We start from the raw sequence: 27,336 nt of genomic DNA, 5'->3' as shown, positions 1-27,336 counted from the left end.
CGCAAAAATTAAGGTGTAATTTGTCACCCATGATATCATAACTCTAGCTAGCGCTCTTTGTTATTTATCTTTAACTGACTTAATTTGAACGAGTATAAGAGTTATAATAGGCTAAGCTTTCTAGTGGCGCGTTTCATTCAACCAAAAATTCCGAAACCTTTGAAACAGGGGCAATTGGTACGGAAATTTCCTGAAAGAATTCCCGGAAAATTCTTAAATACGAACCATTCAACTGCAAATTCCGAGTAATAAGTCAAATAGAATTGAAATCCCGGGTAAAAATTTTCGAAAATGTGTCCACAGCTCGCAAGGTTGTCCTCTTTTAGGGAAATTCCGCAAAATGCTCTTTTATTCGCCTTGACGGAAATTCAAACCGTGTATTTTGGTGAAATGGAAAGCGCCCTGTGAGTACAGTGTATATGTAGTCAAATTTCAATTAATCAGAACAGTGAACTCTGCAGGCTCATTTTGATGCTGTAGCCATGGTTTGAGAAGATCTTGCCACAACCCTGACACAAATAGGCTCACGTGGCACTAAAATGGTGGAAGCGTGCAACTTGATGGTTTCGGTAGTACCCAATCCCCTCTCAAATTTCATTTTCCGCAGAATTTTAACCAGCGCCAACTTCATTTCAAGTTGAGCCATTCTTATGCCAATGCACTGTTTAGGACCCAGGCCAAAAGGTAAGTAAGAGAAGGTTGGCCGCTTTTCGGCTACTTCAGGAAGGAAGCGATCTGGATCGAATTTCTCAGGCTGCAAAAGAAAAGCACTCTCTAATTAGCATGGTTTGGCTCTTGATTTAATTTTTGTGCCTTAAGCAAAAGAGAACATTTCCAAGCTTTTTTTCCTCTGTGGAGTGTGTGTGGTATTGTTCCAAGTTTATGTGGCACCTAGTGATAGCCAGGTACTGTTTCCTGTCATGCTGTCGGTGTTATTCCAACGCAAGTAATCAGCACTTCCTGATTGATACTGCTGATTTGTCCGTCATATCTCTGGTGTGGTAGAAGCAAAGTGTCTTATTCGAAAACACAGCCGGAGACTCCGGCCGGAGATCAAACTCAGACCACTTGATCTAGAGTCCGATCCATGGATTATTTTTCCACGACACCCTGCATGTTCTGATCTGTGGCAACCGCTTTCGAAGGACTGGAAACCAGCCATTGGGAAGAGGTTGACTTGATGGATTAAGATATAGCTGTTTGGCACAAAGAGAACAATACATGGGCGCGCGTAGATATGGAATTTCTCTTCAAGTGTTCAGCTCGATATCTCACGATAACACAAGAAGAGAAATCTACAAGCAATCATTCATTATTTTGTTTATTATATAAACATACTAATTACGACCTGTAATAACGACGTGTTTGACGATTTTCCGAAGATTTTCGACCACCTTCCGAAGATTTTCGAAGATTCTCCAAGAGTTGTACAAAGGCTACAAGAACGTTTGCGAACATTTTCCGAAAATTTCCGAAGGTTACTGAAGATTTCCCAAGATCACCGAAGACCTCTGAGAAAGATCCGAAGATATTTCGATCATACACCAATACATTTAAGTACAATTTAAGGGTAAGTACTTGAGTCAAACATGAGATCAAAGAACTCATCGATATCTTCAGTAGTAAGGATATCGAAAATACGCCACTCTAGTCCCGGGTGTAGTTTTGTCTAAATTTTACGAGTAAAACACTCGTGTCCATATAATAAAATAATAATAATGAAACAACAACCTACCTCTGGCCAGTAATCAGGATCACGATGGACACAATACGACAGAATATAAACACAGGCTCCAGCAGGGAATTCCACGCCGTTGATTACACAGGTCTCCATGCAATCACGGACATTAACATAACCAACCGTGCACAAACGGAGAACCTCGGAGACAACTCGGTCAAGGTACTCAAGGCTCTGAACAAACTCGTAGATTGAAACATCACCGCGCGACTTTGTAGCGTCGTCAATTTCACGCAGAAGTCTCTCTTGTATCTCAGGGTAATAAGCGAGATGGTATGCAATAAGAGCCAGTGTAGACCCGGTTGTTTCACTGCCCGCCACCAAGAAGGTGATGCACTGAGCTATAATTTCTTCATCTGTCAGTGTTTTGACTTCGTTGTTGCTCTCTTCTGTGGCCTCTAACATGAGCTGAACAAGATCTCTCCGTCCCACCGAGCCACTGCGTCTGAGTTCTAGAATACCTCTAGCCAGTTTCGCGAAGTACGGAACATGCTGAATTGGATTTAAGTCGAAGATCTTTTTCAGGTGGCGATAGAAAGGAAACATGGTCAGAGCTCGGATGTACACGGGTACTATGAACACGCTCAATGCCTTTTTCACAAGGTCTGGATCCGCCGGGTTGGTTTGGACATCTGCTTTAAGACCAAAACCAGCCGATAGGATTATATCAAGAGTGAACTGACCAAAGGGTGTGCTGACGTCGACACTTTTCTCTGAAACATATAGAAAAAAACATCACGTTAATTAATTTACTTATTACATGATTGAGAAAATTATTCTATAGTCCCCGGCAAGATGGTAACAATCACGCCAGACTTTGAACAAAAAATGAAATTTGTCATTATCGGCATTAATCAGCTCTTATCAATCAAGCTGTAGGTCTGTATGGGAGAATCTTGACCGAGGTCGTGAGTACAGACCTCACTGCGTTCGGTCTGTACACACGACCGAGGTCAAGATTCTCCCATACAGACCGACTAAGCTCGGTTAATGAGATGTTTATTATATGGCAAACAAGAACAATTTAATTCGTTTAATGCCATTGGTTTGTACTAACTGACGTTTCGCTTGCGAACAGCAATGAGCTGAGCTTAATTCTGCCAAAGTTTGCTCGTCCTCTTTACTTTTTTTCTCATCAGGCTTTTTAGCACTTTCATAATTAAATATTGTTAGAAGAAAATAGTCAATGATTTTGCATTTTAGTTTGCAACTTTTTCGCCGCATAAAATTACCGGTCTAGATGCCGGTCTAGATGGGAAAATCTAGACCGCTTTCAATATCAATTTCAGCCAATCAAATTCATGAATTCGGTAGTTCCCCGTCCTTGTGAGACACAGTCATATGATAACATAAAATAAGACGAAATCCGATAGAAGAACAAGCAATTTCAGGTTTTAGAGGACAAAAATCTGGTACCAGAATAATTTTAAGTATTTTGCAGTCCTTTTTACATTTTCTTAAAGCTAAAGGTATAAATAGTTACCTAAAATAACACTAGCACTATCGGATGAGGTTTATTTTTCTGTTCTAGTGTTATGTAAATAGCGTCATCCGATTTATCTTTCATTCTGAGTTTTGTGTTTGGTGGGGGATACACGGTCCCTTTTTTCTAATAAGATGTTTTGGGGGTTTACATGTCCGACCTTAGCGTATGTAGGATGTTATTTGACCTATCTTCCATCCACTTTGTTGTATCATTATTATGTCAATTAAAACATATCTTGGGCCTGGCTGACCAACGCACCCATGTCTCATAACCTTTGAGTGAATTCTGTAGTGTAGTGAAGGCAAAATGTTCTGATATGTTGCTTAACCTGTGTTTACTGTTACCTGCGCCCGGCGCTGTTATGACGCAATGTTAATTAACCTAAGTCACGCATTAAAATCAACTCTCGTCTTGCGAACACCCCACTCTTTAAGGAACGAAGCTACATCCCCGACTGAAACTACAAAGAAATTCATGGAAACCTGACTCAAGCTATTACGGAATTGCGGACACTTTAGCTGGTCCCTAACTGACATTTATATTGTTCGTCTCTCGTGACAACGGACAACTTGGAATGTTTACAAGCTTGTAATCTATCCAACCTATCTTGGAATTTATTTCTCCTACCTTCCTTTGCAAAGTTTTCAAACTTCGACAGCAATATATCAGCGGCTTCTTCCATGATAGGTACGAGCTCCTTTAATTTAAACGAGCTGAAGGTTGGGGTCAAAATGGACCGTACGCGCTTCCAATCATCGTCTCGAGCGCCAAACAAACCTTTGCTTAAAGGAGCTCTCCCAGCTAAAAACTCTGGCCTGTTTCTGAATTTATGAAAGTCCGTGACAAGTATGTGTTTCAGCATTTCCGGATCTGCAACAGCAATAATAGCATCTCTCCCCATGTACATTTTGAAAACTTTTCCATATCTCTTGCCGTATTCCAGGAACGCTTTGTGTAGACCGCCATATTTGAAGGCATCCAAGAGGTTTCCAAGATAAGGCCAAGGTTTGGGTCCCGGGAGAGGTACATGATTGGTCACGGCATAACCCGAGATACCGAACCAGTAAATAAGCGCTGCTAGGAGAAATAACAGACTTATCCAGCCAAAATAACAGTTCGGTAACCCTGTAACGTTAACCACATCCAGCATTTCTGTTCGTTTGCCTTCAAAAACCAACAAAGTTCACGTCTGTCAGCAATATGATGGATCTGTTGTGTTATTAGCCCAGCGGATATATAAATACTTTTTACTGAAAGAAAACGCTAAGGCCCTAAGTAAACATAATATAACATAACATTACAAACCTTTTGTTCCAGAGAACGAAATGAAATTGTACTTGACAACGGTCTTACAGGACTGCCAATCATAAGTCTCTGATGCAACCCTTAAAATAGCTGCTAAGACAAGCTTGTTGTTCTAAAATGATGAAGGATAGAGTTATTTGCCTTTCTTCTGCGGCCTCTTTATGACTCGACAAATTGGTTTTGAATTTTGGTTTTGAAAACAAAAAGAATAGTTATCACCATGAAAGAGGAATTCGAAGGTTTAGAATCGAGTGCACGGACTAGTTTGCTCCAACAAGACGTTATTACATATAAGCTATGAATGAGTATAAACAGTAATTAAAAACATCCTGTCATTTCCCTCTAATCCAATCAGTTCATTCCGTGACAGCTCTCCTTAAATTTGATTGGCACCAGCCAAAACAGGACGATCAAAGGTGTAGTGCTCGCGATGACAGTTGTTTCAAAAAAACGAACAACATAAAACCACAAAAATGAAAGTAATACAGACTATTAAGTGAAGACATTAGCATATAACAATATAACAATATAACATTAGCATATAACAAAAAGAAAACAGTTTCATAGGCAAAGAGATGCTAAAAAAATCCTTCACATTATTTTTCCTAACTATAATAGTAACTTTAGAATATATATGTGGACGTCAGGACGTCATTCATGCATGCATAATGACTAGATGATGACAACTGCAAAAAGGCCAATGTTGTCCATAGATACGCGACAGCCGAGAAGTGTCTTTAAAAATCCCGATACAGTTGCAGATACACGGCCGTCTACAGAAATTCTCACCAATTTCCACGTAATATCTCAGTCAATTCTTCTGAGAAATAGTCGATTTTTGTTTTGAAATTTCAAGCAAGTTTAAACATCACTTTGGCTTTGTAGTGGAGGAAGTTTTTGAGCTTGGGTGCACTCTAAAATCTCGGCGTCATTCGACAATGAAAATGTTCGTTCTCTGACTCAGAATTAGTTGTTTGCACCAGCCTTGCTTAAACTTGGACTTGAAACAAATCAACTGTGTCCTCTTATTTGACAAACTATTTATTCACAATTGGCTTCATTTCCTCTAGTATCTCGTTCGAATCTCGTCATATGTAAAAGAACTTTAAGAACTCTTATATTTATTTGAAATATGAAATATTCTTGTTTAGTGAAGTTTGCCTTAGTTAAAATGTTCTTCGTCTATCTATTGGAACAACATGCATGGTTTCATACATCAAATCATATTTAGTTGTCAGTGTATTGTAAATCTAGCAAGGCTAAGATAACGATTTGTGGTAAATGCTTGCAAAAAAATGGGCAAATACATCGCCTACTTATTTCTTAACAGTATACGTGAACCACGCACAAGCAATGGCATTATAAAACATGCAGCAATAACCTAAGAACGTAGTAAAGCGAAATCTCAAAATAAATGTTATACAGTTGAACCTCTATGAAGCGGCCACCTATTAAGCGGTCACCCCTTATTAGGTGGCCAGATATCAAAGTCCCGAAATTATTGTTATTAAAATACTGCAAATAAAACCTCTATTAACCGGCCACCTCTATTAAACGGCCGTGGCCACCTTTTGGTCGTCCCGATGTCTTTACCCCTATTAAGCGGCCACACAAAATTTAATACACTTAGATTGGCTTTGTTTCAGTTTGGTAAAGACGATGAAAGATAACAGTCCAAAATAGAATTTGACGACTGATAAAATCTTCAAACACATGTTTATTATGATTGTCTTGACGTGATTACATTTTAACCCGGCCGATGGTGAAACATATTCAAAGCACACGAACCGCGCCCATTTCCCATTTCCCTGAATGTGGACGCTTAATAGGGGTTCGACCGTGTAATGATAACACAAGATACAAATTACCAAAATGTTTTTCTAAATTTTTCTTGAAACCGCAGAAACTTTCTGAACTTGTTTATAAACGTTCTATATAAAAGACCCCATATATGTGCATTACATCAAGTTTTTAATAAATCACCAAAAGTTTGAAGCTGGTTGGAAGGCTGATGTAGGGAACCTAACAAGACTAATGTACGAAAGAGATGTTCACAAATGTGAGCACTCCTTGCATTAGTTGCGCAGCAGTTTCAGCACAGACGTGTTATCCAAATAGGAGACTGGCATCAAGCACGTCGTGTAAGCTTCATACTGGGTTTCCATCCTTTATGTGCTCTCTTATCCCCGTAGTATCTACGAAATTCTCCTTGACCACTTTCAAAATATCCTTATCAGCACGGAAAAGTTTGTGCCAAAAGAACTGAAGAAAACTGTGATACAGTGAAGCGTTTATTACCATCAACATGAGGTCGATGATTGTCAGTGGTTTAGGCTTGTTGTGGTTGACTGTATAAAACTTAAAAGCAACTTGAGCTGACAACACTAAGAACTTGCAAAGATTGTCCAAGACGAAAATGGACAGCGTAATGCAATAAGCACCTCTGGAAACAGGTCGAAAATCCTTTTGCCTGCAGGGAGGGAAGGTGAAATTCAACTGGTATAATAGATATACAGTGCACAGTTTGGAAAGGATCACAAGGCACTCGACATATATCTTAGCATTTTCGTTTTGGGTCATGATTAAAACATCGTAGAGGACCACAAGAACTATGATGGTGTTTAAGGACCAGAAGTAGGGCTTTCTGACCAGACACTTCAATATTGCTTTGTTCCCCACGGGTCTTAGCTCGGGTAACAGTGTCCTGTTGAGTAAACAAATCCCGACGATCGACGTTGAAATTGAGCAGGACAGCCATACAGTCTTCCAGCAGTACGGATCGCACGGTGGAGTATTGTAAACTGTGAAGTTGGTACAATCCACACTCGTTGAATCATGGTACAAGCTACAGTCTACCACGAATATTGAGAACATCACTAGTGACACTAGCCTAAATAGCTGGAAAAGGATACAAAGTGCTGGAAAGCCAGACCTTACCAGGTTGACCAGTACTCTGCGAAACTGGGGAAGAAAAAAAATTCCTTATAAAAATGTCCAGCTCTAGCCTGCTTATATCATCTATATATTCGTTTTGTCATACTCTATTTACTCTTATAGTATTGAGGCCCTGTTAGGGGTTTTAGGGATAAGGGATATCTGGCAAAATAATTTTAGGGATAAGGGATAACTGACTAAATAATTATAGGGATAAGGGATAACTGAGTTTTAGGGATAACAAAAAAATAGCTTTGATTTCTCAATTGTCACACGTTTGGTCACTTTAGTTGAGGATTTGCATCACCGGCGACCGGTAACGAACAGTAACGAGTCATTTATCGGTCCAAATTCAATCAAGATGGGTCAGATGTCCAAGATTTGCTCCCAGGTTCTTCTATTCGGTCAGCTGCTGACCAGAGTCAGGAGAATATTTTAAGGTAAGGTCATATAAAACTGTAGAGGTTTCGTACAATTATGCAGTATTAGGTTATCTATTAAGAAACGGGTCGCTTTACACTCTAAGGGACCTGTCATTTATTAGACGGGGGGAGAGGGCTGGTGCAATTTTTTTTTTCCCAGGTGAAGTTTTTTTATGCCCTCCCCAAATTTCCCGCAGAAAAAACTGTAACCCTCCCCCTTCAGCACGAACCAAAAAACCTATGACCCTCCCCACGCTAAAAGATATGACAGGGATTGTTAATGAGATCAACTTTTACCTTGTGCAGTTCATAACAGTAAGCGTGTTGCTCACTTAATACTGAGGGCGAACATTATAAAGTTCAGTGAGTTACTAGAGAACATATCAGATATGAATAGACGCATTAAAGCTCACCTCAACACCCTGTTTCACTCAAAGACTGGTAATTTGATACGAGAAGAGTCCTCTAAATCGTTTGATTAAGATGTTATTACAAGGCTTGATGAAGTTAAACAAAGAGTAAACAGTAAATTGAAATATCTTGATGAGAAACTTGACAATGCACAGACATGTTTCGCGGTGTGTTACTATCACAGAAACAGAACAAAAGGAAGAGCGAAAAAAGGAAACATCAGAGAGAAAGTGAAAATTTTAAACTGCTTCATCGGCTTTTTTCAGCACACTTAAATTAAGTATTGACAATGTGAATGTAGAATCTCTTGCAAGCCTTTCAGTTACACAGGTCAGGTACGGCCGCTGACAAAAAAGGCAAAGTATGGTCACTTGACAGAAAGAGCCATTGCAAGAGCACAAGACTATCTAGAAGATTTTATGGAAGAAAGTGAGGAAGAACCGCATACAGATGAAAGTCTCTCTGGGGAAGATATTGACAGCTTGACAGAGAATGAGGAATGTGGTGACCAAACCTTAAATATTGTGATGCTCCATTGAGCTGGATTAATTTATACTGTTCCAACATTTAATATGTGTTGATTAGTTGGTTCTGACAGAAAATCTTCAAGAACGTTTAGATACAAAAATGTTTTGTTTGATATGTAAAGACCTTTTTCTATGCAACAGCTGACATACATATAGGTTGTTGGGTTGTTCAGGTTGATCATTATTAAAGTTTAAAATGCTTACTGTGCAAGGGACTTATTTTCTTTAGTAATATATTTTATTTGTTTGTTTATTTTTACTTTAGGTGAACTGCAATGTTTACAAAAAAATGGTATGGCCCTCCCCAAAGCACAGCTTAAATTTCTGGCGACCTTCCCCTTTTTGGCTACATAAAATTTAATGACCCTCCCCCACTTGCACCAGCCCTGCCCCCCCCCCCCTCCCCCCTAATAAATGACAGGTCCCTAAAATTGCCACCTATTGTCAAATTCCAAACATAAGTAATTTTGGGGATAACAGTCTAATATTAGGGATAAGGCATAACTGCACCCGGAATTTTAAGGATAAGGGATGACTAACCCTCCCCCACCCCCCCTAACAGGCCCTCAGTATTGGCGACACCAAAACGTCGAGCGAGAAATCTTTCCTTCATTTTTGCACGTGTTTGCCTGACTAAATCTCTTTTGAATGACACATTAAGGAATGAGTGCGTTAACATCGTATTGTTGCCCCTTATGACAATTACTAAAACTTTATTGATTCGTTGCCGGTCTTGATAACCGGCAGCAGGCAAGCAGTGGTCAAACTGAAACTAGATACCCGGCAGTCCGATATCCTTACAGAATTTCCACGAAATATCTCATTTAATTCCTCTTAGATCTTTGTTTAGAAATGTCAAGCGATTTCAAGTATTATTCTAGCTTTGTACCTTATGAATATTTCAATTCGAGATTGGACATACTTGTAAGTTCTCGATGTTTTCGACACTTAGAATATATTTGTGCTGTGATCCAAGAGGTCAACTCTCATCGTGCACAAAAAATTGCAATGGTCTGAGAGTGTTATTTCATTCAAGAAGCTGGGAGAATTCGTCCTGTACAGAAGCAAAACATTAATAACAATCACCAATCATTTGGCATTTCTCAACAAATATCGAATAATCAATTGTAATTTTTGTGGAAATTTATTCTATGAGGGTTTACACTGGGAGTCAGAGCACAAATATCGAGATATTATAAGGTGCCCAGGCTCGAAAAAATCCTCAACTACAAAGCCAAAATAACACTCGAAATCACTTTAATGAGTTAAATGAGATATTTTGTTTGAAATCTATAAGAATTTTAGGCTTCTCAAAACGTAATCATCCGACATTTACGAATTCGCTTACCTGTGGCTGCGCATTGTTTTGAATATTAAGCTGTGCTCCTTCAAGATTTTCGCTCATGTCGAAACCCACAATAGCATAACGAATTCACCTCCTACGGACGGAAACATTTGGATCCTCTCTCTTCGGCATTACATCGATTAAAATGTTGTTCAGCATTCTATCTTTTTGTCTGAATGCTTGCTACGACATTTTTCTGACGTCAAGCTGAAATAAATTAACAGCAAAGTTCAAGAAGAGCTCTCTGGAAATTAACATGTACTCAGGCAAATCGCATTCGGAGAAAAGCGGAAGTACAAAGTCAACAGGCGGGTCGATCGTCACGGCTTAATGAAAATAATTTTGAAATTGCATGTCAGTTTCATTATATAGCTTTATTTGCTGAGTATATGCTTCCCTTAACTCTGTTTAAAGGTTTTTCTCGAGAAACTGTCACAGATCTTCTTTTGCACGGTCGCAAGAATCATTTGAGCGTGATATTTCTCTGAGTTTCTCAGAATTGTTTTTAAACTCCCTTTGGTCTTACTACTTCACTCAAACGATCTTCCGGCCTTCATGCACGAAAAAACAATTGAAGTTCTACGAATTCAGACAGAGCTTCAGGTGTTTTCGAGAATTTCAAGTTTAAGCGTATGACCGCCAAGATTATTTTGTTAGTCAGACTGCCACACCGCTATATGACCTATGTGCCCGTTGCCGGTGCGTTACTCAGTCGCATGACCCACAGGTGAAATGAGTTCGCTGTCGAGCGTTTCCAACGTTTATTTATATCTCCTTCGAGCTTTGATTGGCTGGTTTTAAGTTCTTATGGTAGGCAGGCCGGTTATCTAGTGCTAGTAGAGTAGTAGAAGGAATTGTAAACATGCACTTTCGGGCTATTCTAGTGGATTGGCATAACTTATACACATTTTGTTTACAACCTTATGTTGTTAAATAAACAAACCAAGTGATTTGCTCGGCGATAACGGGAAAGAGAACGGTAACGGCTTGCATATCAAGATGGTCTTAGTTAACGTGAAAATTGGTGAACTTAATATAATTTTGTCACGTTCCGACAAGCATAGCCAGCGAACACAACTAACTCATTTTACTGTAATTTGACACAAGTTTTTATGTCACTTATACTATAGGGAATTTTGAGTAGCAAAAAAATCTATTTCAACATTAAATTTTCTTATTTTGTAAGAAAATACAGCCGAATCTATCTATATTATCAGGACAGTACTCTTGGTCCCAAACAACCCAGAATTCATATAAGAGACGCTATGTTCATAGACCCACAGCTTCGCGAGCAGCAAGCTGGTTTCCGTAAGAATAGGTCTTGCACCGACCAAATCGCCAAGCTATGTATCATCCTGGAGCAGTCTCTGGAGTGGAATTCACCTCTTATATCAACTTTGGGGACTATGAAAAAGCATTTTGACAGCGTGGACCGGCAGACCCTCTGGAAGCTACTGAGACGCTACGGAATACCGGAGAAAATAACCAATATCATCAGAAACTCGTACGAGGGGCTGACCTGCAGGGTGGTCCATGGACGGCAACTCACTGTTGCCTTTGAGGTAAGAACTGGAGTGAGGCAAGGAGGCCTGCTGTCGCCAGTTATGTTTCTTCTGACGAGGGACTGGGTAATAAAGACATCTACAGCCCAAGGGCGAAATGGCATCCAGCGGAAAATTTGGAAACAGTAGGATGACCTGGACTATGCTGACGACCTGGTCATTCTTTCGCACACTCGACATCAGATGCAGGAAAAGACCAGCGCTGTTGCAGGCGCCTCAGCACGTTTGGGCCTTAAGATCCGTAGGGGGAAGAGTAAAGTCCTGAAGGTCAACACGGTCACAGATGCTCCCATTATGCTGGAAGGTGAATCACTGGATGAGGTGGACACCGGGGGGACAGAAGCTGATGTAAGAGCTCGCATCGGCAAGGCGAGAGCAGCTTTCCAACAGCTGAAGAATGTCTGGAGAACATCACTTCTCGGCGCCAGCGCTAAAATCAGGATCTTTAACACCATCGTGAAGCCTGTATTGCTCTACGGAGCCGAGACCTGGAGAACCATCGTCGCCACTATGAAAAGAATCCGGACTTTCATTAACACCTGCTTCAGAAGGATTCTTAAGGTTATTCCCCAGTATTGCATTGCGCATCCCTACTGCGCATAATTTCACGCGTGATTAGCGCGCGCGCGCATCAAAAAATGGCGGCTTTTTCTTTACAGCTGGACCTTGCCATAGAGGTAAATCGTCATTTTCTCGCAAACGAGTATGGCGACCTATCATTTTTTTCTGTTGTTCTGAATTGAGTAATAAATTTCTCTGTGTAAAATAAATATGGACCAATTCTCAGTGTAGAACAAAAAGCAATCGTCGAAAACGTGAATTTAGCAAGCAATCGTGACAATCATGGTGCTATTATAAGGATTTATATGAGTATAAACAAGGTGCTTTTGCTCCTAAACGAACACGGAGACCCCTCATTTTTATTTCAAAATTTAATTTCCTATAATATAAACAATCAATAGGCAAAGTTTCACAAAATTCTCATTGCAGGTTCTATTTTAGTGGAATGACCTTAAGATACTCTGGCCAGACATCATCAGGAACCAAGATCTGTGGAAACGAACAAGACAGCAGTCTATAGAAGATGACATTTTTCAAAGACCCTGGAAGTGGATCGGCCACACCCTTCGGAAGCCCTCATCTAACATCACAAGGCAAGCCCTCACCTGGAATCCTCAGGGGAAAAGGAAGGGGGGGCCGACCAAGAAACTCGTGGCGGCGTGACCTAGAGGCAGACATGAGGAGAAATGGCTACACGTGGGGAGAACTGCAACGACTGGCCCAGGACCGTGATGACTGGAGGGTGCTTATTGGTGGCCTTTGCCCTAGACGGGACTACAGGCAATGACTTTGATTTGATTGATGTTCTGTCACTCTGGGTTACCATTCAAAAAGTACACAAAAAGTATGCAAGATACGCCAATGTACTAAAATAACCTGGAAGTACACGTTAACAATCACTTTTACTGTACTAGTACTAATCCCTCAGTTTTAAACAATGTCATTCTACACGGTTACTCCGTCTCAAGGTACAGTTCACATTTTAATTAAACTATTCTAATTTGTTTTTCTGTCACTTATACCGATGGGAATTTTGAGTGGCTAAGAAAATCTATTTTCGCAGTAAATTGTTTTATTGTATAGGAAAATACAGTCGAATCTATTGTTACGGACACGTCTATATTAGTTCACTTGGTCCCAAAGAACCGAGAATTCATACAGGAGACGCCATGTTCTGTCACTCTGGGTTGCCATTCTGTACAAACTCTTTTATCCCCTTACTGTCTACAAACTTTTGTTTAAACACTTTCAAAATTTCCTTATCGTCACGGAAAAGCTTCTTCCAAAAGAACTGCATAAAATTATAGTATACTGACGCATTGATTATCATCAACATAAGGTTAATGATGGTCAGCGGTTTCGGCAAATCACGGTTGATTGTATAAAACTTAAAGGCGACTTGAGCTGTATCTGCCGCGAACCTGGAAAGATTGTCCAAGACATAAATGGACAATGTGATGCAGTAAGCAGCTCTTGAAATACGTCGAAAACCTCTCTGTGTACAAGGAGGAAAGGTGAAATTCAACTGATATAACAAACACAAAGTCCACGGTTTAGAGACAATTTCCAGGCATTCGATAAAGATCTTTGCCTTTTTGTTTTGAATCATAATTAAGGCGTCGTACAGAACTGCAAGTGCTGTGGTAGTATTAAGAGACCAGAAGTAGGGCATTCGGATGAGACTCTTCAATACTACTTTGTTCCTCACTGGCCTTAGCTCAGGTAACATTGTTCTGTTTAGCAAACAGATGAACACAGTTGACGTTAAAATTGAGCAGACCAGCCATACAGTCTTCCAGCAGTACGGATCGCGCGGTGGAGTATTGTACACTGTGAAGTATGTGCAATCCACACTCGTTGTGTCGTGGTACAAAATACAGTCAAACAGGAACATGGAAAACATCACCAATGAAGCTAATCTAAACAGCTGGAAAAGGACGCAAAGTGGTGGGAAGCCAGGCAAAACCAGGTTGATGAGTATTCTGCGAAACTGGAGAAGAAAGAAATTCATTATTAAAAAAGTGTCCAATTGAATCATTAACAATAATATTACAGTTTGTGGTGCATGTTTACTTTTTAGTTTGCTATTTTGTAACTAGTCTTAATTTAACAAAAACTTCAACAAAAGAAAGTAGATTAGTCATTGAATGATGGAATACTCTATACATAAAAATACAAGATTTCGTTGAAAAGGAATTCAGCCAATGGAACATTCCTTCACCTGGAGCATGCTTTGGCTAGTTTTGTTTACGAGGTTTTTGATAGGGTGAGTTAGCCCCTGTCCAGGGTTGTATACCATTTACCCAAACATTCCGGAATTTTTGGTCAGAATGTACATGGTTAGAAAATTTTGGCCCGACCGACCAGAAAATTTGCGAAATAAACGGAACGTCTTGAAAGGTGGTCCAAAATTCAGTTCCAACCGAAATATCCGAGTGGAAAATGTGCTTACATTTGCAATTCTTCACCGCCATCTCGGATGTTTAACTCGTCCTTGTTTCTCTCGTCAATGGGGAATTTTTGAGTAAATGGCAAATGGCCAATCCGAACGGAACCTACCTTCGGGAATTTTTGCTTACCATTTGCACACCCATTGACGAACCGATTTCTCCGTGTAAATGGGAAACAACTAGGGCGCCTTCCATTCAACAAAAAATTCCAAAAATTTCGAAAAGGGGATAAATGGAACGGAAATATCCTGAGAAAGTTTCCAGAAAATCCGGAAATTGTTGAATTTCCAAAAAGCAAACCATTCAACCGAAAATTCCGGAAATTCCGAGAGGAAAGTCAAATGGAGCACAAATTTCCGGAAGAAATTTCCGGAAATTTCGGTATACCTCACAAGGTTGTCCAGTTTTCCGGAAATTCAGGGGACTGCTGTTCCATTCGTCACTGGAAATCCCAGAAATTCAAACCGGAAATTTTTCATTGAATGGAATGCTCTCCAGGGATTGCTCTGTGCTGTATATGATGTTTCTACCCGTATTGACCAGACAATCTGGTTAAACCGGCTGGATCGGACGCAATTCGCCGTCTTTTCGGCTCTCCGAGTCACGGAGAGAAACTCGACAACATCATGACAAGGTGACATTCTGAATGTGGCGTCTTATCGATTCTTGGAATTCAGGATGGTTGATATAGCATCAGACTCGGAAATTGTTTTCATGTTTCAGGGAATGAAAGAACGATGAAAAACAGTAAATGGCAAGCCGAGTAATGAAAATATAAAGATAGATTTGCGTTTGAAAGGACTGGGTATATGTTTCGTTTCGTTAAATTGCCCCTTTCAAGAGCATACCCGGGACACCAACCGCCATCTCGAATTTGGATTACACCAGAAGGATTTTTAAAAGTATAAAATTAAAGCTGGCTAAGCTAACCAAGTGCAGGAAGATAAACAAAGTTTAAGACAGTTGACAAGCAGTGAAAAAAAACTGCAACAAAGTTCGAGGTGACCCGTCTCTAATTATGGAGCTTTTAGTCAGCGAAGCTGCTTCCTAGAAAAAGATGACCTCTGATACGCATGCCATGGGTTTTATATGAAGTCTGGCAACGGTTAATCCACAATGAAGAATGAATCGGTTAGTATCTTCTTTTGGAATTACTCAAACTTAATTCATCTCAGTGATCGATAATCGGTTGTATAAACAGTGTGTTTGTCCTTTACGGGATGCAACTTTATTCATCTGATGATACTCAGTTCTGTTAAACAGCGTGTTTTGAATTTTCTCTGCGCTAAGATTGGAGTTCCATCGATGTTAAAGGAATGCGCACCAGTTGTCAAAACGTAAATATCAATTTACTTACTTGCGGCCGCGCAATGTCTTGAATAAGTTGTGCACCTTCTGGATCTTCATTCATCGTGAAACCCACATCACCTTCTTTGGGAACATTTGTTTATCAATCGGATGTTATATCCATTGAAATGTTGTGTAATATACTGTTGTTTCTTCCAAATGCTTTCTACGATACAATTATCAGACCATTGGGCTGAAATAAATGTACAGCGAAGTCAAACAAGAGCAGACGTTTTCGAGGATTTTTCGAAGCCTTCAAAGTAATATAATATGTTGGGTCAAAGTTCTATTGAGAAAAGATTGCCTGTTTATGTTTATGCCCAACTGCTCTGGAATCATTTTGACATGCTTCCCAGAAAAGCGGAAGTACGATAAGATAAAGCTGACAAGCCCGTCGCCACGGCTAAATGAAAATCATTATGAATATTACACATTTGTTTTGGTTTTTTGACAGGCCTTCCAAACTCACGTCTCGAGAAAAGCGAAAAATCGATTCTCGGACACGTACGTATTTATTCTTGAAAGCGTCACGCGTTGCGTGAGCCCAGGGCGGAAAGAGCCCTGAGGAGTGTCAACTGACGTGGTGTTTGGTCACGCTCGGAACGGTTGAGAATTTGAAAGCTTTATAAGGAATTGTGTGGAGAGCGAAATATGTTCGATTTGTAACGCTAAATATTCCGAAATATGAACATTTTACACGTAAAAGTAATAAAACTCATTAACTCCTCGTGTGTGTGACTGGGTTGGTGGGTGGGTGGGTGGGTGGGGTGGTTATAACTGACGAATTTCACTAATACTGATTTAAAATTCAATATTCATAACATATATACATGCACCCAACTCTTTCAACTCTAGCGATGGAGTTGATATTAGGCTGAGGGAAACCAAAATCAGTTAGAAATAACCAGGTTCAAATATGCGGCGTCCAACTGAAGTTTACTACAAATTTAAAAATACAACTATAAGAATATAATATAATAATTTACAAATTACACTAAATATAAAGCATACGAGTAATGACGACCCCCCATTTTTGCCTCGGTTGAATGTGTACAATTTTTAGCTATTGAAAAGAAAAATGTTTCAAAATAAAACATACACATCAGTACTACTAAAAATTAGATATTGAAATTATAAAAACTGAAAAGGATGTTTCTCTTGAATTCATTTAACTCACTGCAAATCTTCTCAAGACCTAGCATCATGCAAGATACTTATCGACTTCAAATATTTAAGGAGCTTATGATACTTGGTATTTTGGCCCTTTGGGTGAAATATTCGAAGAGAAATTTGCTTTCACTGCAAAACTTCAAAATCTCTGGTTGAAAAAGTGCTAATGAGCTCATACATCCTCTGTAAATTTTGTTTAAATTTGTGTAAATTTGAGTTTCCGCGTCGCAGAAAAAGTATACATTTAATAGACCAATTTCGATAAATCAAAATTCAGCTTAAAACAATAGACCTCAGTACGAGGCTCTGGGGAATAACTACAGAGTTTGTGGGGTTTATTCCCCAGAACCTCTTGCTGAGGTCTATTGTGTTAGGCTGAATCTTCATATATCGAAATTGGTCTATTTTTCCGTGTACAAATTTCATGGCACGATAAATCGTGCTATACCCTTTCAATATTCAGAACTGATATTTTTGTAGCTTGCTCAGAAAGTGGATCGAGGCAAATATTGTAAACAAAGATTCCCCGTGCACAATGCACAACTCATTACAACTTTTTACGAAACTGAAAACTGTATGTTCTACATCTAAATCTACATGTGTAATCTGCAAAGGGAATTACCCATATCACTGCAGATGTAAAAGAGAAAAAAAAATAGGAAATGCTATGTTCTATGTGCTATGCTATGTTAACTTTGCAATGTTCACACTGGGTTACCATTCTGGTCATTCTGTATGTGCCCTCTCATTCCCGTGGCATCCACAAACTTCTGCTTGACCTCTTTCAAAATATCCTTATCACCACGGAAAAGTTTCTGCCAAAAGAATTGAAGAAAACTATGATACAGTGAAGCGTTTACTACCATCAGCATGAGGTTGATGATTTCCAGCGGTTTAGGCAAAATATCGCGACTATTATTGTTGACTGTATAAAACTTAAAGGCGACTTGAGCTGAAGTCGCTAACAACTTGCAAAGATTGTCCAGAACGTAAATGGACAATGTGATGCAGTAAGCAGCTCTTGAAATACGTCGAAAACCTCTCTGTGTACAAGGAGGAAAGGTGAAATTCAGTTGAAGTAGTAAATATAACGTCCACAGCTTAGAAACGGTCACTAAACATTCGATATCGATCTTTGCCTTTTTATTTTGAATCATAATTAAGACATCGTACAGAACTACAAGAGCTGTGATAGTATTAAGAGACCAGAAGTAGGGCTTTCGGACGAGGCTCTTCAATGTTACTTTATTCCCCACTGGCCTTAGTTCAGGTAGCACTGTTCTGTTAAGCAAACAGATGTATACGGTCGACGTTAAAATTGAGCAAATCAGCCACAAAGTCTTCCAACAATATGCATCACATTTTGGAGTATCATACACTGTAAAGTTGGTGCAGTCCACAGTGGATGAACCGTGGTATAACATACAGTCCACCTGGAATGTGGAAAACATCACCAATGAACCCAACCTAAACAGCTGGAAAAGGATGCAAAGTGGTGGAAAACACGAAGAAACCAGATCGACAAGCATTCTGCAAAGCTGTGGAAGAAAACGATGATGTTGTGTTGTCAGTAATAATAATAATAATAATAATAATAATAATAATAATAATAATAACAATTATAATTTGAAAATGTTTATTAATTATTTATTGAGTTCATTCAAATTCTTCACGTAAACGTTGCGTGATTATTATTTACGGCACAAAACTATTTAGAAATAACAATTCTAATAAAGTCGTTTAAAAAGGAAGCAAAATGTAGTTTACAGAAATGAATAAAACTGGAAAAAGCTGACAATTAGAATGACTTGTTTAAAATGTCGCCGAAACGTAACAAAAGTATCTGCGGTTTGTGTCGTCGATTGTACGCCAGAAATAATAAAAAACAAAAGAAAATTACTCTCAACTTTACAATACACGTTCTACTAATTATGGAATCTTAATCATAATAATCAGAAGTCTTTTAAGAGGAATATTCCCATCACTTAAAAGTGGTTCAGTTTCAGGGAGGTCCTCAAACAAAAAGGTCATAAAGTTTAAGATACCAGTCAAAATAAATGTTGAAAAATAAAAGAATGAAATAGAAAATGCTAAAATAAACTAATTTAGATAATCTGATCACAAGACGTTCTAAAAATGATGATGATGTCGATGAAATGATGTCAATGATTTGTCTTTGCCTTGTCGATGAAATGTCGGTTACGAAAAAGATTGCTTCTTTCCACACCATTCGCAATGTTCTCCCCCTCCCTGTCGGTAGAGTCGAACCCCGTGACTCCAAAACGTAACGCTAGTATCTAATAAGTCGACTATGTTCACTTAATTTGGTCATTCGCAGTTTAAAGACAATCCAGCCATAGATGTAACAACAGTTTTTAAACTGATCACAGTAGCTCACAGTCACTGGCTTTTTGACTTGAAGTAGGCAAGGTAAAGTCTGCATACGAGCCAAGTGGCCCATCAGTAGAGACTAGGAGTATTTCCACTCCCCCCTTGATGGGATGCCAGTCCATCGCAGGGTTACACACAGCATTGAATTCGCCGATGCCCCTTTATTCACCTGGGTGAAGAGAGGCACTGCGAGAGTAAAGTGTCTTGATCGAGACACAACACAATGCCTCCGGCCAGCGCTCGAACCCGGATCGTCGAGCGCACAAACCATGAGGTGACCGCACCTCCCACTGAAATAAAATGTTGTGAAAAATAATGGGACCAATCACTTTATGACAAACACAACACATGTCCTTGTGTTTGTCGCCTTTAAGACTGAATACACATTTGCGCATCGCTCCCTAAAATTGCAAATGAAATACGTCGCCAAATACCATACACAATATCGATCACATAGCCCCTTAAACACCTCAGTTTGGCAGACAAATCCACATCAGAGGCCTAGTTCAGCGTGCAAAGATCCAATTTTACTTCATGAACCCGTTCATATTTCACATCGACCATTTGTTCCATGGTTATCGCTAGTTATTGCCGTTAATTGACAAATTTCATTAGCAAAATCATGTTCAAATTTCTCAGAAAAGTGATATGCAAATGACTAAATTTCAAGGGCTTTATCAGGCCTAATAACGAAATCAAGTACTTTTCAATGACCTTAACCAGATTTCAGAACTTTTCCAGACAACTACTAGAATTCAAGACCTTTTCAAGATTGTAAGAACCATGTGAATTTCGGTTTATCAATCGATGCTCAGTTGCACCCCCGGTGGTCGATGCCCCTTGTAGTTCGTCCGCGAATCAGCTCTTAAACAAAATCGCATACTAAGAATATGTGCGGTGCTTGTCAAAACATGAATAAGAATGCGCTTACTTACGGCTTGACTTCGTTCTTAATAAATTACGCAGCTATTGGATCGCCGCTCAAGTGGAAGTTACGATTTCATCGCCAGCTTGGCCTTCTTTGGAAACATTCACTGAATCGGAACTTCTGGATGGTTCTGCGTGGCTCTTCCCAGTACTATACCGCAAGTGAATTACGAGAACTTGCTACGACGTAATGTAAGTGTCAACATCAAGCCGAACGAACTGTACAGCAACATAAATAAAGTCAAATAGTGCAGACTTCATTTTCCGTGGCGTGCTTGGTAATATCAGTAATATTTTGGATCACATTTCTTTAGAAAAATGATTGATCTCGTTGCATGTTGTTGAATGATGACATTCCGCGAAAAGCGGAAGTAAGAAAGCTGTTATCATGTTATTAAAGAAATACGGTGCCTCATCCCACGGCGATGCTACATGGCGCAGCCAGGCTGAATTAAGTAAAGTCATTATGAAAATTCGAATTCCCCCCTTTTTACGTTGGAATATTATGGACTCTTTGGGGAATCAAACCTTCTGCCATAGCCTGAATACGTTATGTTCAGTAGGATGTCGTTACTGTATTTAAGTCTGCGAAATGCTGAGCAGTCGGACAGGCAAAATATTATGGTCTGTTATCATTAAATCTACTCGTTTTGGGTTATTTAAGTCACGAGTTATTTTACCCTTAAGGTCAGAAGAAAAAACTTGTCAGTATATTGGTCTTTATTAGTTGTACCGCCTCGCTTCGTCGAATCCAACTGACGGCGTTCCAAGAATAAATGTAGTATTTTCGACACTTTAATTTATTTGTAACAATAAAGCATTTATAACTGTCAAAGTGCATTAATCAATCAATTTACAAAGGTTTACAGAAAAGCCGTTCTGGAAATTGAATGACACGCAACGTTAGATCAAACATTTATCAAGCACTGCCGAGTTTTTAAACGGAGAGCGAGTTCTCCTTGCTTGTTGGTGTTTGTATTTCCTTCGAGTTCTGTGCTCATTTATGATTGAGTGCCTTGTTTATATTTTTCGGAGAGGACGGAGGGAGGGAGGGATGGCTGCCTATGGTGGTCGGTAAAAAATGCTTCTGTTAACTAGCTAAGAATTACTTTTCACTTCCTTGCTGTCGGTTCATTTGTTTTTTATTGGTTCAAAGTAAAACAAGCCCAAATATACAAGTTACGTAATTCACCTCACCGCTTGAGGAGGTAAACCATAAAACTGGTAGAATTAGTCAAAACTGGTACCTGCTGCGATGTGACATCTTCTCTTTACGAGTTGCAGCATTGTAAATAGTTTTACTAGCAACAAGGATTAAATGACATGTTTAGTTTCCCTGCAACTAGAAAGTCTTCACTACTAATTTTTCACGCACAGAAACACTGAGTTCAGTTCTAGGGAAAAACGTTTACTCTGGCAGAGCATTTGAAAGAAAACATAAATGATATTTATGCCAATTATTTTTTGTCTTATCATTTAAGCTACTTAGAGTATTTTGGTGACAACATTTCACACAGAGACAAAACCTGCTTTTGTTAAATTACAGGAGTCTGCAATTATATTTAATTAATTGAACTGGCGACTGAAAATAGCCACATTCTCAGCTTCGAAATTATAGTAATACATTTCATTTGCGGCGACCTATTCAAGGGAGCCTTTTTGCGTGGCAGGGAGCCATGTAACCGAAATAAATTTGTTTTTTCGTTGTAGCGACAGGAGATAGCATTAAACACGACTAAAGCAGACGAAAGAGAATTATAAAAAAGAAACTTAATCAAGTGAACGTATTTATTTTACTTGTTATTTTTGCTTAGAGTAATTCAGAGCGCTTGTTATAATCAATTATCTCGGATGTTTTAATGTTCCGCTGCAGCTTGCTCTTCCCCTCCACCAGTGTCGCCGGCCTCTAAGCATGGAGTCCCCCGTGCGCAAGACAACACTTGCACTTACCCCTCCCCCACTTTCCAGCCAGCTGGAAGGGGCCCCGGGAATTGTTCAATGTGTCAGGAGAAGCTGCTCGCTGCTAGCATCTGGGTGGTGGGATCTTTGCCTAAGACACGCCCTCTCTTAGTCCACCGAAAATAAAGTACATTAAGCGTATTTAGATGCTGTGTGCAAGAACTGACCTGATTTTGAGATATGCCGCATAATTGCTAACAGACAAATTTTTGTGATCAAAAAAAATAGGAGGCATTATGCAATGTTGCAGGTGTGTTAATTAGTTATTTAAATTCGTTTATTGGCTTTGATTCCGATTCAAGTTTCACCTAACGTTAATTATCGCTACAGCTAGCGCAACTTCCTTAAAATAGACAACAATAACAATTTCATATGAAAAATCCAACTTCCTTATGCGCGCAGGTAAAAACAGTTTTAATTATAGCCAAACACGTCGCAGCTTTTCTTACTTTTACGTTCATCATGTTTATTTACGTCTGGAATTAAATTCACCTGTCTTGTTTACACGCTTTGCGCTGGCAGGGGCCGGCCACAAAATAGCGGAGGAAGCGGTTTTAACCAATCACCGACGACATTTAGCCTGCCAGAACTTGATTGTAACGCTTAACTTGCAAATCTCGGCGGCTTCAGAGCCTAAGCCAACTATAAACAAAGCTGACCAAAAGTTAACTTTCGTGATTTCATTAGCACTTAATCAAGCAAAGAAAACCATAACGTGGAAACACTGAAACGCAAGTCGTGAGTCTGCAAGTTGCAAGGTGTCTTTCGAAGACAAATGTCCTCTCGTGCTGGACCGCAGACAAACTCGTCAGACGTTCAGCACAGCGGTATCCAACGGATACCTTAAATGATTTTTCCACGCGATTATTTTACGTTTGGCACCTGCGTTGCACAACACAACTGAAAGTTATAGACTCAGGAGTTTTTGAAGCATCTGCGCAGGAATATAACATTTAGTGGCGACAGATCTTTTCTCAAACTTTAAACAGATGCAAACATTTCTGGATAAGCTGTGGCGCAACTAACAAAACGGTAAACTTGGTTAAAAAATGCGGCTGTTTGTCATCACGAAATTTTGCGCGCTTCTGATTTTATCACACTTGGCGCTTGACGCGAGAGCAGAATGGAAGAATCTTATCAAAGTGAACGTGCCGGAAGGAAAGTTAGAAGACCCTGTTATTTACAATGAGTTTCCTTATCCAACCGGTGATGAAAAGTATACGCTGTTATACGCCCAGAAAGGAGATTCGCTCTACGAAGTTGTCTTATTCCAGGTCTCCGACATAGGCGTCATAACAACAGTCCAACCTCTGATTTACGAGAAAGGAAAAACAAACCAGTACGACTTAACGATCGTCCGAAGATCTTCCAAGAAGACAAACGGAGGACAGGCCGCCACTGTGCGGGTGACGGTGCAAGACGCGAATATCTTTCCGCCAGCTTTTCCTTTTAGTTTATACAATGGTACCATCAAAGAAAATTCGCCAGAAGGGACTGTAGTTCTGGGTTTGGAAAACTGCCACGCCGAAGACCGCGATGAATCCGGGATAAAAACATACAAAATTATCAAAGGGAACGAGAGGGGATATCTTAAAGTTGAAAAATACGACGTGGGTGTGAAAAGTTTCTTGCGTTTGCTAGCGACAAACACGCCTATCAAGCGAGGGAAAACCACACCCTTCATTACGTTGGTCGTCGAAGCTGAAGACATGAGGGTTCCGCCATTAACAGCCCGTACAACCATCGGCGTCAGGATCGAAGAAGTGAACGACTACCCTCCTGTTTTTAACGAAAGCAGCTACGAGCGAGAAATAAGTGAAGACACCCCCCTCATGACATCAATTATGAAGGTGCAAGCTACAGACAAAGACGAAGGAATAAGTGGAGAGGTGTATTACTTCTTTCAGACTTTGTCGAGCTTCTTTACCATTAATGCCTTCACAGGAGAGATAACTCTGGTTCGCGAGTTAGATTACTCACAGAGCGCACAGCGCCTGCATCAACTGACGGTAAGAGCACGTGACGCAGGAATTCCCTTTAAGGAAACGTCAGCCACTGTTAAGATCACTGTGGCTAAAGATATCCCTAACTATCCTTTCCAAGCGTCTCCGAACTCCGATCAACAAAACACTGCCCCTTCCTTCCCAGAAGCACCGTGCCACTTTACAATTTACACGTCATTTCCGGTGAAGGCGAGTCTTGGCGCCATCTATGCGCGGGACGATGATCCACCAGGACCCAACAAGGAGCTGCGGTACTCTCTAGGCAGCTCCTCCAGTCAGTTTAGCCTCGACACTTACAGTGGTGTTTTGACAGTGAATAATGACCTTGCTGCACAGACATACAGTTTGGTGGTGCGTGCGCAAGATCAGGGTAGCCCTAAAAAAACCGCCGAGGCCCAAGTGAAAATCAAAGTGCAGAATGTTGACGATCCCTATAACCATCCTACCTTCAGTAATCCCACACAAGCTATAACAGTTGCAGAGAATACTGCGGTGGGTAAATCTGTATTTCGAGCTTCGGCGAACTCCGGCTCAAGTTCGAGCAAAGGCGTCGTATACTCGGCAATCTTCGGTTCCGCGATGCCATACTTCGAACTGGACGAGAAGACGGGGGTGTTGAAGACCGCCGCCCCACTGGACAGAGAAACACACTCAGAGTATGATTTGATGATAGAGGCGAGAAACGAAGAGAAAATCCCCCGCCATAGCCATCTCTACCTCGTCATACACATAACAGATGTGGACGATTCCTACCCGGACTTCACCAAACCAGTTTACGACGCCAGCGTGCCTGAGCGTAACCCAGAAGGGACCTTTGTCACCGTAATCCATGCAATAGATCAAGACAGTGCTTCTATCACTTACGACGTTTCCAGCTCGCCCGAATTTAAAATTGAAGCGAGCACAGGTGTAATAAGAACGAAAAGAAAGCTTGACAGAGCAACTGGCGACAGAAGATTTCTAATTTATGTGACGGCAACGGACGGAGTAGGAAAGACCTCGAGCGCGATCGTAAATATCGACGTCACCAGTGCTCAAGATTCAGCTCCCAAATTTAACTCGGAATCGTACAAGGTTTCTGTGCGTGAAGGCCAGGGAAAGGTGCCGAACTTATTGTGCATCGCCGCGACCGGAAGTAACGGAGCAGTGAAATATTCATTAAAATCTGGTCCACCAGACAAATTTAAGATCAACGAGATCACAGGTAAGAATTAACCATTATTCAGAACACTCTTAACGATATGCAAAGTTGAAATACGTAACAACAATGCCGCTTTCTCGACTAGGTTAGCATTGTTCGCACTAGTTACGTAATAGCTTTTCAATAAATACCGAGACGACTTGTTCACTCCATTCGTGCTCGGTTTTCCACCCGGTTTTCCAGGGGAGCGCGGATCTGGGAACGGCACGGGTCGTACCGCTAGACTTGACCTCCCCTAAGCCAAGCTGTTCCATTTTGGTTTAGTCCGCGGGGCAATCAATATTCTCAGTTGTTAAATAAAATACGCATAAGTGACACTGCAGTGACTTTTAAACTTTTTGCAGTTTAATAACGCCTTTCCTAAAAGAGACAGATTATCATACTGTTGAGTGGGAAGATTTTCTTTCGGTTCAGGTTACGTAATAGTTATTCTTTTTGATTCTATTTGTTCCACACACTTCTTGTTCGTGACTCGCTTTGCACAGCACTTTTTCTCGAGTTTTCTCCTATAGAAATTTTTTTTCGGCAACCCTTCCCTCCCAGAAAAATATAGTGATCCATTTTTCACCTCCTGCGTTTATTTTTAACTTTTTGTTTTATCGGACTGTAATTCTGGGTCTTTTTTTTCAGGCCGCAATTTTATCGGATTCAAGCATTTGACAAACCCTTCTTCAGTGTAACCAGACTTATCCTTACAATTAGACTCGTAATTCTTACACTGCATTTTATCTCCACTGATCAATTAATTAAATCAGTCTGAATATGAGGAAGGACATGTTGCCATATTGAATCGTGACATTCTTTAACAAGAAAGAAATAACCTTTTCTAGATCTTAAGCAACCACGACAAAACAGCCATTATGTTTTTAATTGTGATATCAATATCGGCGCATTTCATTTTGAGACTGCAGATTGTCTTTACTAATAGATAACGAGCAATTTATTTAGGATATAAAGTTTGAGGTTGCGACAGAAATTAGATCTTGAATTTGTGAAAGTATATTGAGCAGCCGTCAAAATATTTGGAAAATTAGGAGCAAATACTACATTCAGTCTTATCTTATTTTTATAGACGACATCGAAATTGGAAGAATAACTCAAAAATAGTTTCAGGGCGCTTTATTAATTAAGCTTGCGTCTAGTTGGTTTTTCTACATAAACCACAAATTATTTTGATCTGAAATGAATCAGTGCTTTGTCCTGTATACACAATATTTTTTTTTTCCTGAATCGTAAATGAGGATTTTGAATCAAATTTCGTGATTAGAACCAGATAATTTGCCAAGATTTTTGACGAAAGGAAATGTTTAAGTTGTGCTAATTTAACTTTCGTATAAACATAATTTCATTTCTGGCTTACAAGAAGGGTGTTTTTTACTTTAATTAAAAAGTTATTAGCTCAATGAAAAGGAACTCTGCAGGTGTCAGTTGCGTTTTAAACCTTAGGGGAGATAAACCCGTGATTTAATTGGTTCACTTGCATGAGGATCCGCCAAAAAATCAATATCATTGAAAATAGAGGAGGAGGTTCGCTGTGTGACTCCTTATCAACGACGGAAAGCTCGAAAAGTAAGCACATATCTCACGAAACTGTAGC

The 27,336-nt window shown here is 39.9% G+C and overlaps 5 protein-coding genes across 5 annotated transcripts in view; 1 reads left to right on the top strand and 4 right to left on the bottom strand.

Annotated features, from left to right (window-relative positions):
• Positions 1-463: 463 nt before the first annotated feature.
• LOC145486901 (cytochrome P450 3A2-like) lies at positions 464-4,775 on the bottom strand. Its single transcript, XM_081465611.1, has 3 exons — positions 3,852-4,775; positions 1,736-2,451; positions 464-754 (listed from the first exon to the last, which is right to left on the bottom strand). The coding sequence occupies exons 1-3, from the start codon at positions 4,372-4,374 to the stop codon at positions 464-466; spliced, it is 1,530 nt and encodes a 509-aa protein (XP_081321737.1). The 5' UTR covers positions 4,375-4,775.
• Positions 4,776-5,134: 359 nt separating this feature from the next.
• LOC145488285 (uncharacterized) lies at positions 5,135-10,430 on the bottom strand. The gene is made up of 2 exons (XM_081467114.1): positions 10,172-10,430; positions 5,135-7,490 (listed from the first exon to the last, which is right to left on the bottom strand). Exons 1-2 carry the CDS (start codon positions 10,226-10,228, stop codon positions 6,678-6,680), a joined length of 870 nt encoding a protein of 289 aa, XP_081323240.1. The 5' UTR covers positions 10,229-10,430; the 3' UTR covers positions 5,135-6,677.
• A 2,349-nt stretch (positions 10,431-12,779) lies between these two features.
• Positions 12,780-16,152, bottom strand: LOC145487400 (uncharacterized). Its single transcript, XM_081466164.1, has 2 exons — positions 16,099-16,152; positions 12,780-14,281 (listed from the first exon to the last, which is right to left on the bottom strand). The coding sequence occupies exons 1-2, from the start codon at positions 16,150-16,152 to the stop codon at positions 13,469-13,471; spliced, it is 867 nt and encodes a 288-aa protein (XP_081322290.1). The 3' UTR covers positions 12,780-13,468.
• A 13-nt stretch (positions 16,153-16,165) lies between these two features.
• On the bottom strand, positions 16,166-21,054 carry LOC145487399 (uncharacterized). Its single transcript, XM_081466163.1, has 3 exons — positions 20,581-21,054; positions 17,977-18,796; positions 16,166-16,281 (listed from the first exon to the last, which is right to left on the bottom strand). Exons 2-3 carry the CDS (start codon positions 18,785-18,787, stop codon positions 16,166-16,168), a joined length of 927 nt encoding a protein of 308 aa, XP_081322289.1. The 5' UTR covers positions 18,788-18,796; positions 20,581-21,054.
• A 1,917-nt stretch (positions 21,055-22,971) lies between these two features.
• LOC145486961 (protocadherin-like protein) overlaps positions 22,972-27,336 on the top strand; it is a 34,837-nt gene continuing 30,472 nt past the window's right edge. The window contains exon 1 of the mRNA XM_081465665.1: positions 22,972-25,742. Within this exon, the coding sequence (XP_081321791.1) occupies positions 23,585-25,742 (2,158 nt within the window). The 5' untranslated portion in view covers positions 22,972-23,584. The remainder of the gene's footprint in view (positions 25,743-27,336) is intronic.

The sequence above is a fragment of the Orbicella franksi genome, chromosome 5, assembly GCF_964199315.1.
Source record: "Orbicella franksi chromosome 5, jaOrbFran1.1, whole genome shotgun sequence".
In the NCBI taxonomy this organism is placed as follows: Eukaryota; Metazoa; Cnidaria; class Anthozoa; order Scleractinia; family Merulinidae; genus Orbicella; species Orbicella franksi.
Note: the sequence above shows the minus strand (reverse complement) of the source record. Positions and strands in the feature narration are given on the sequence as shown.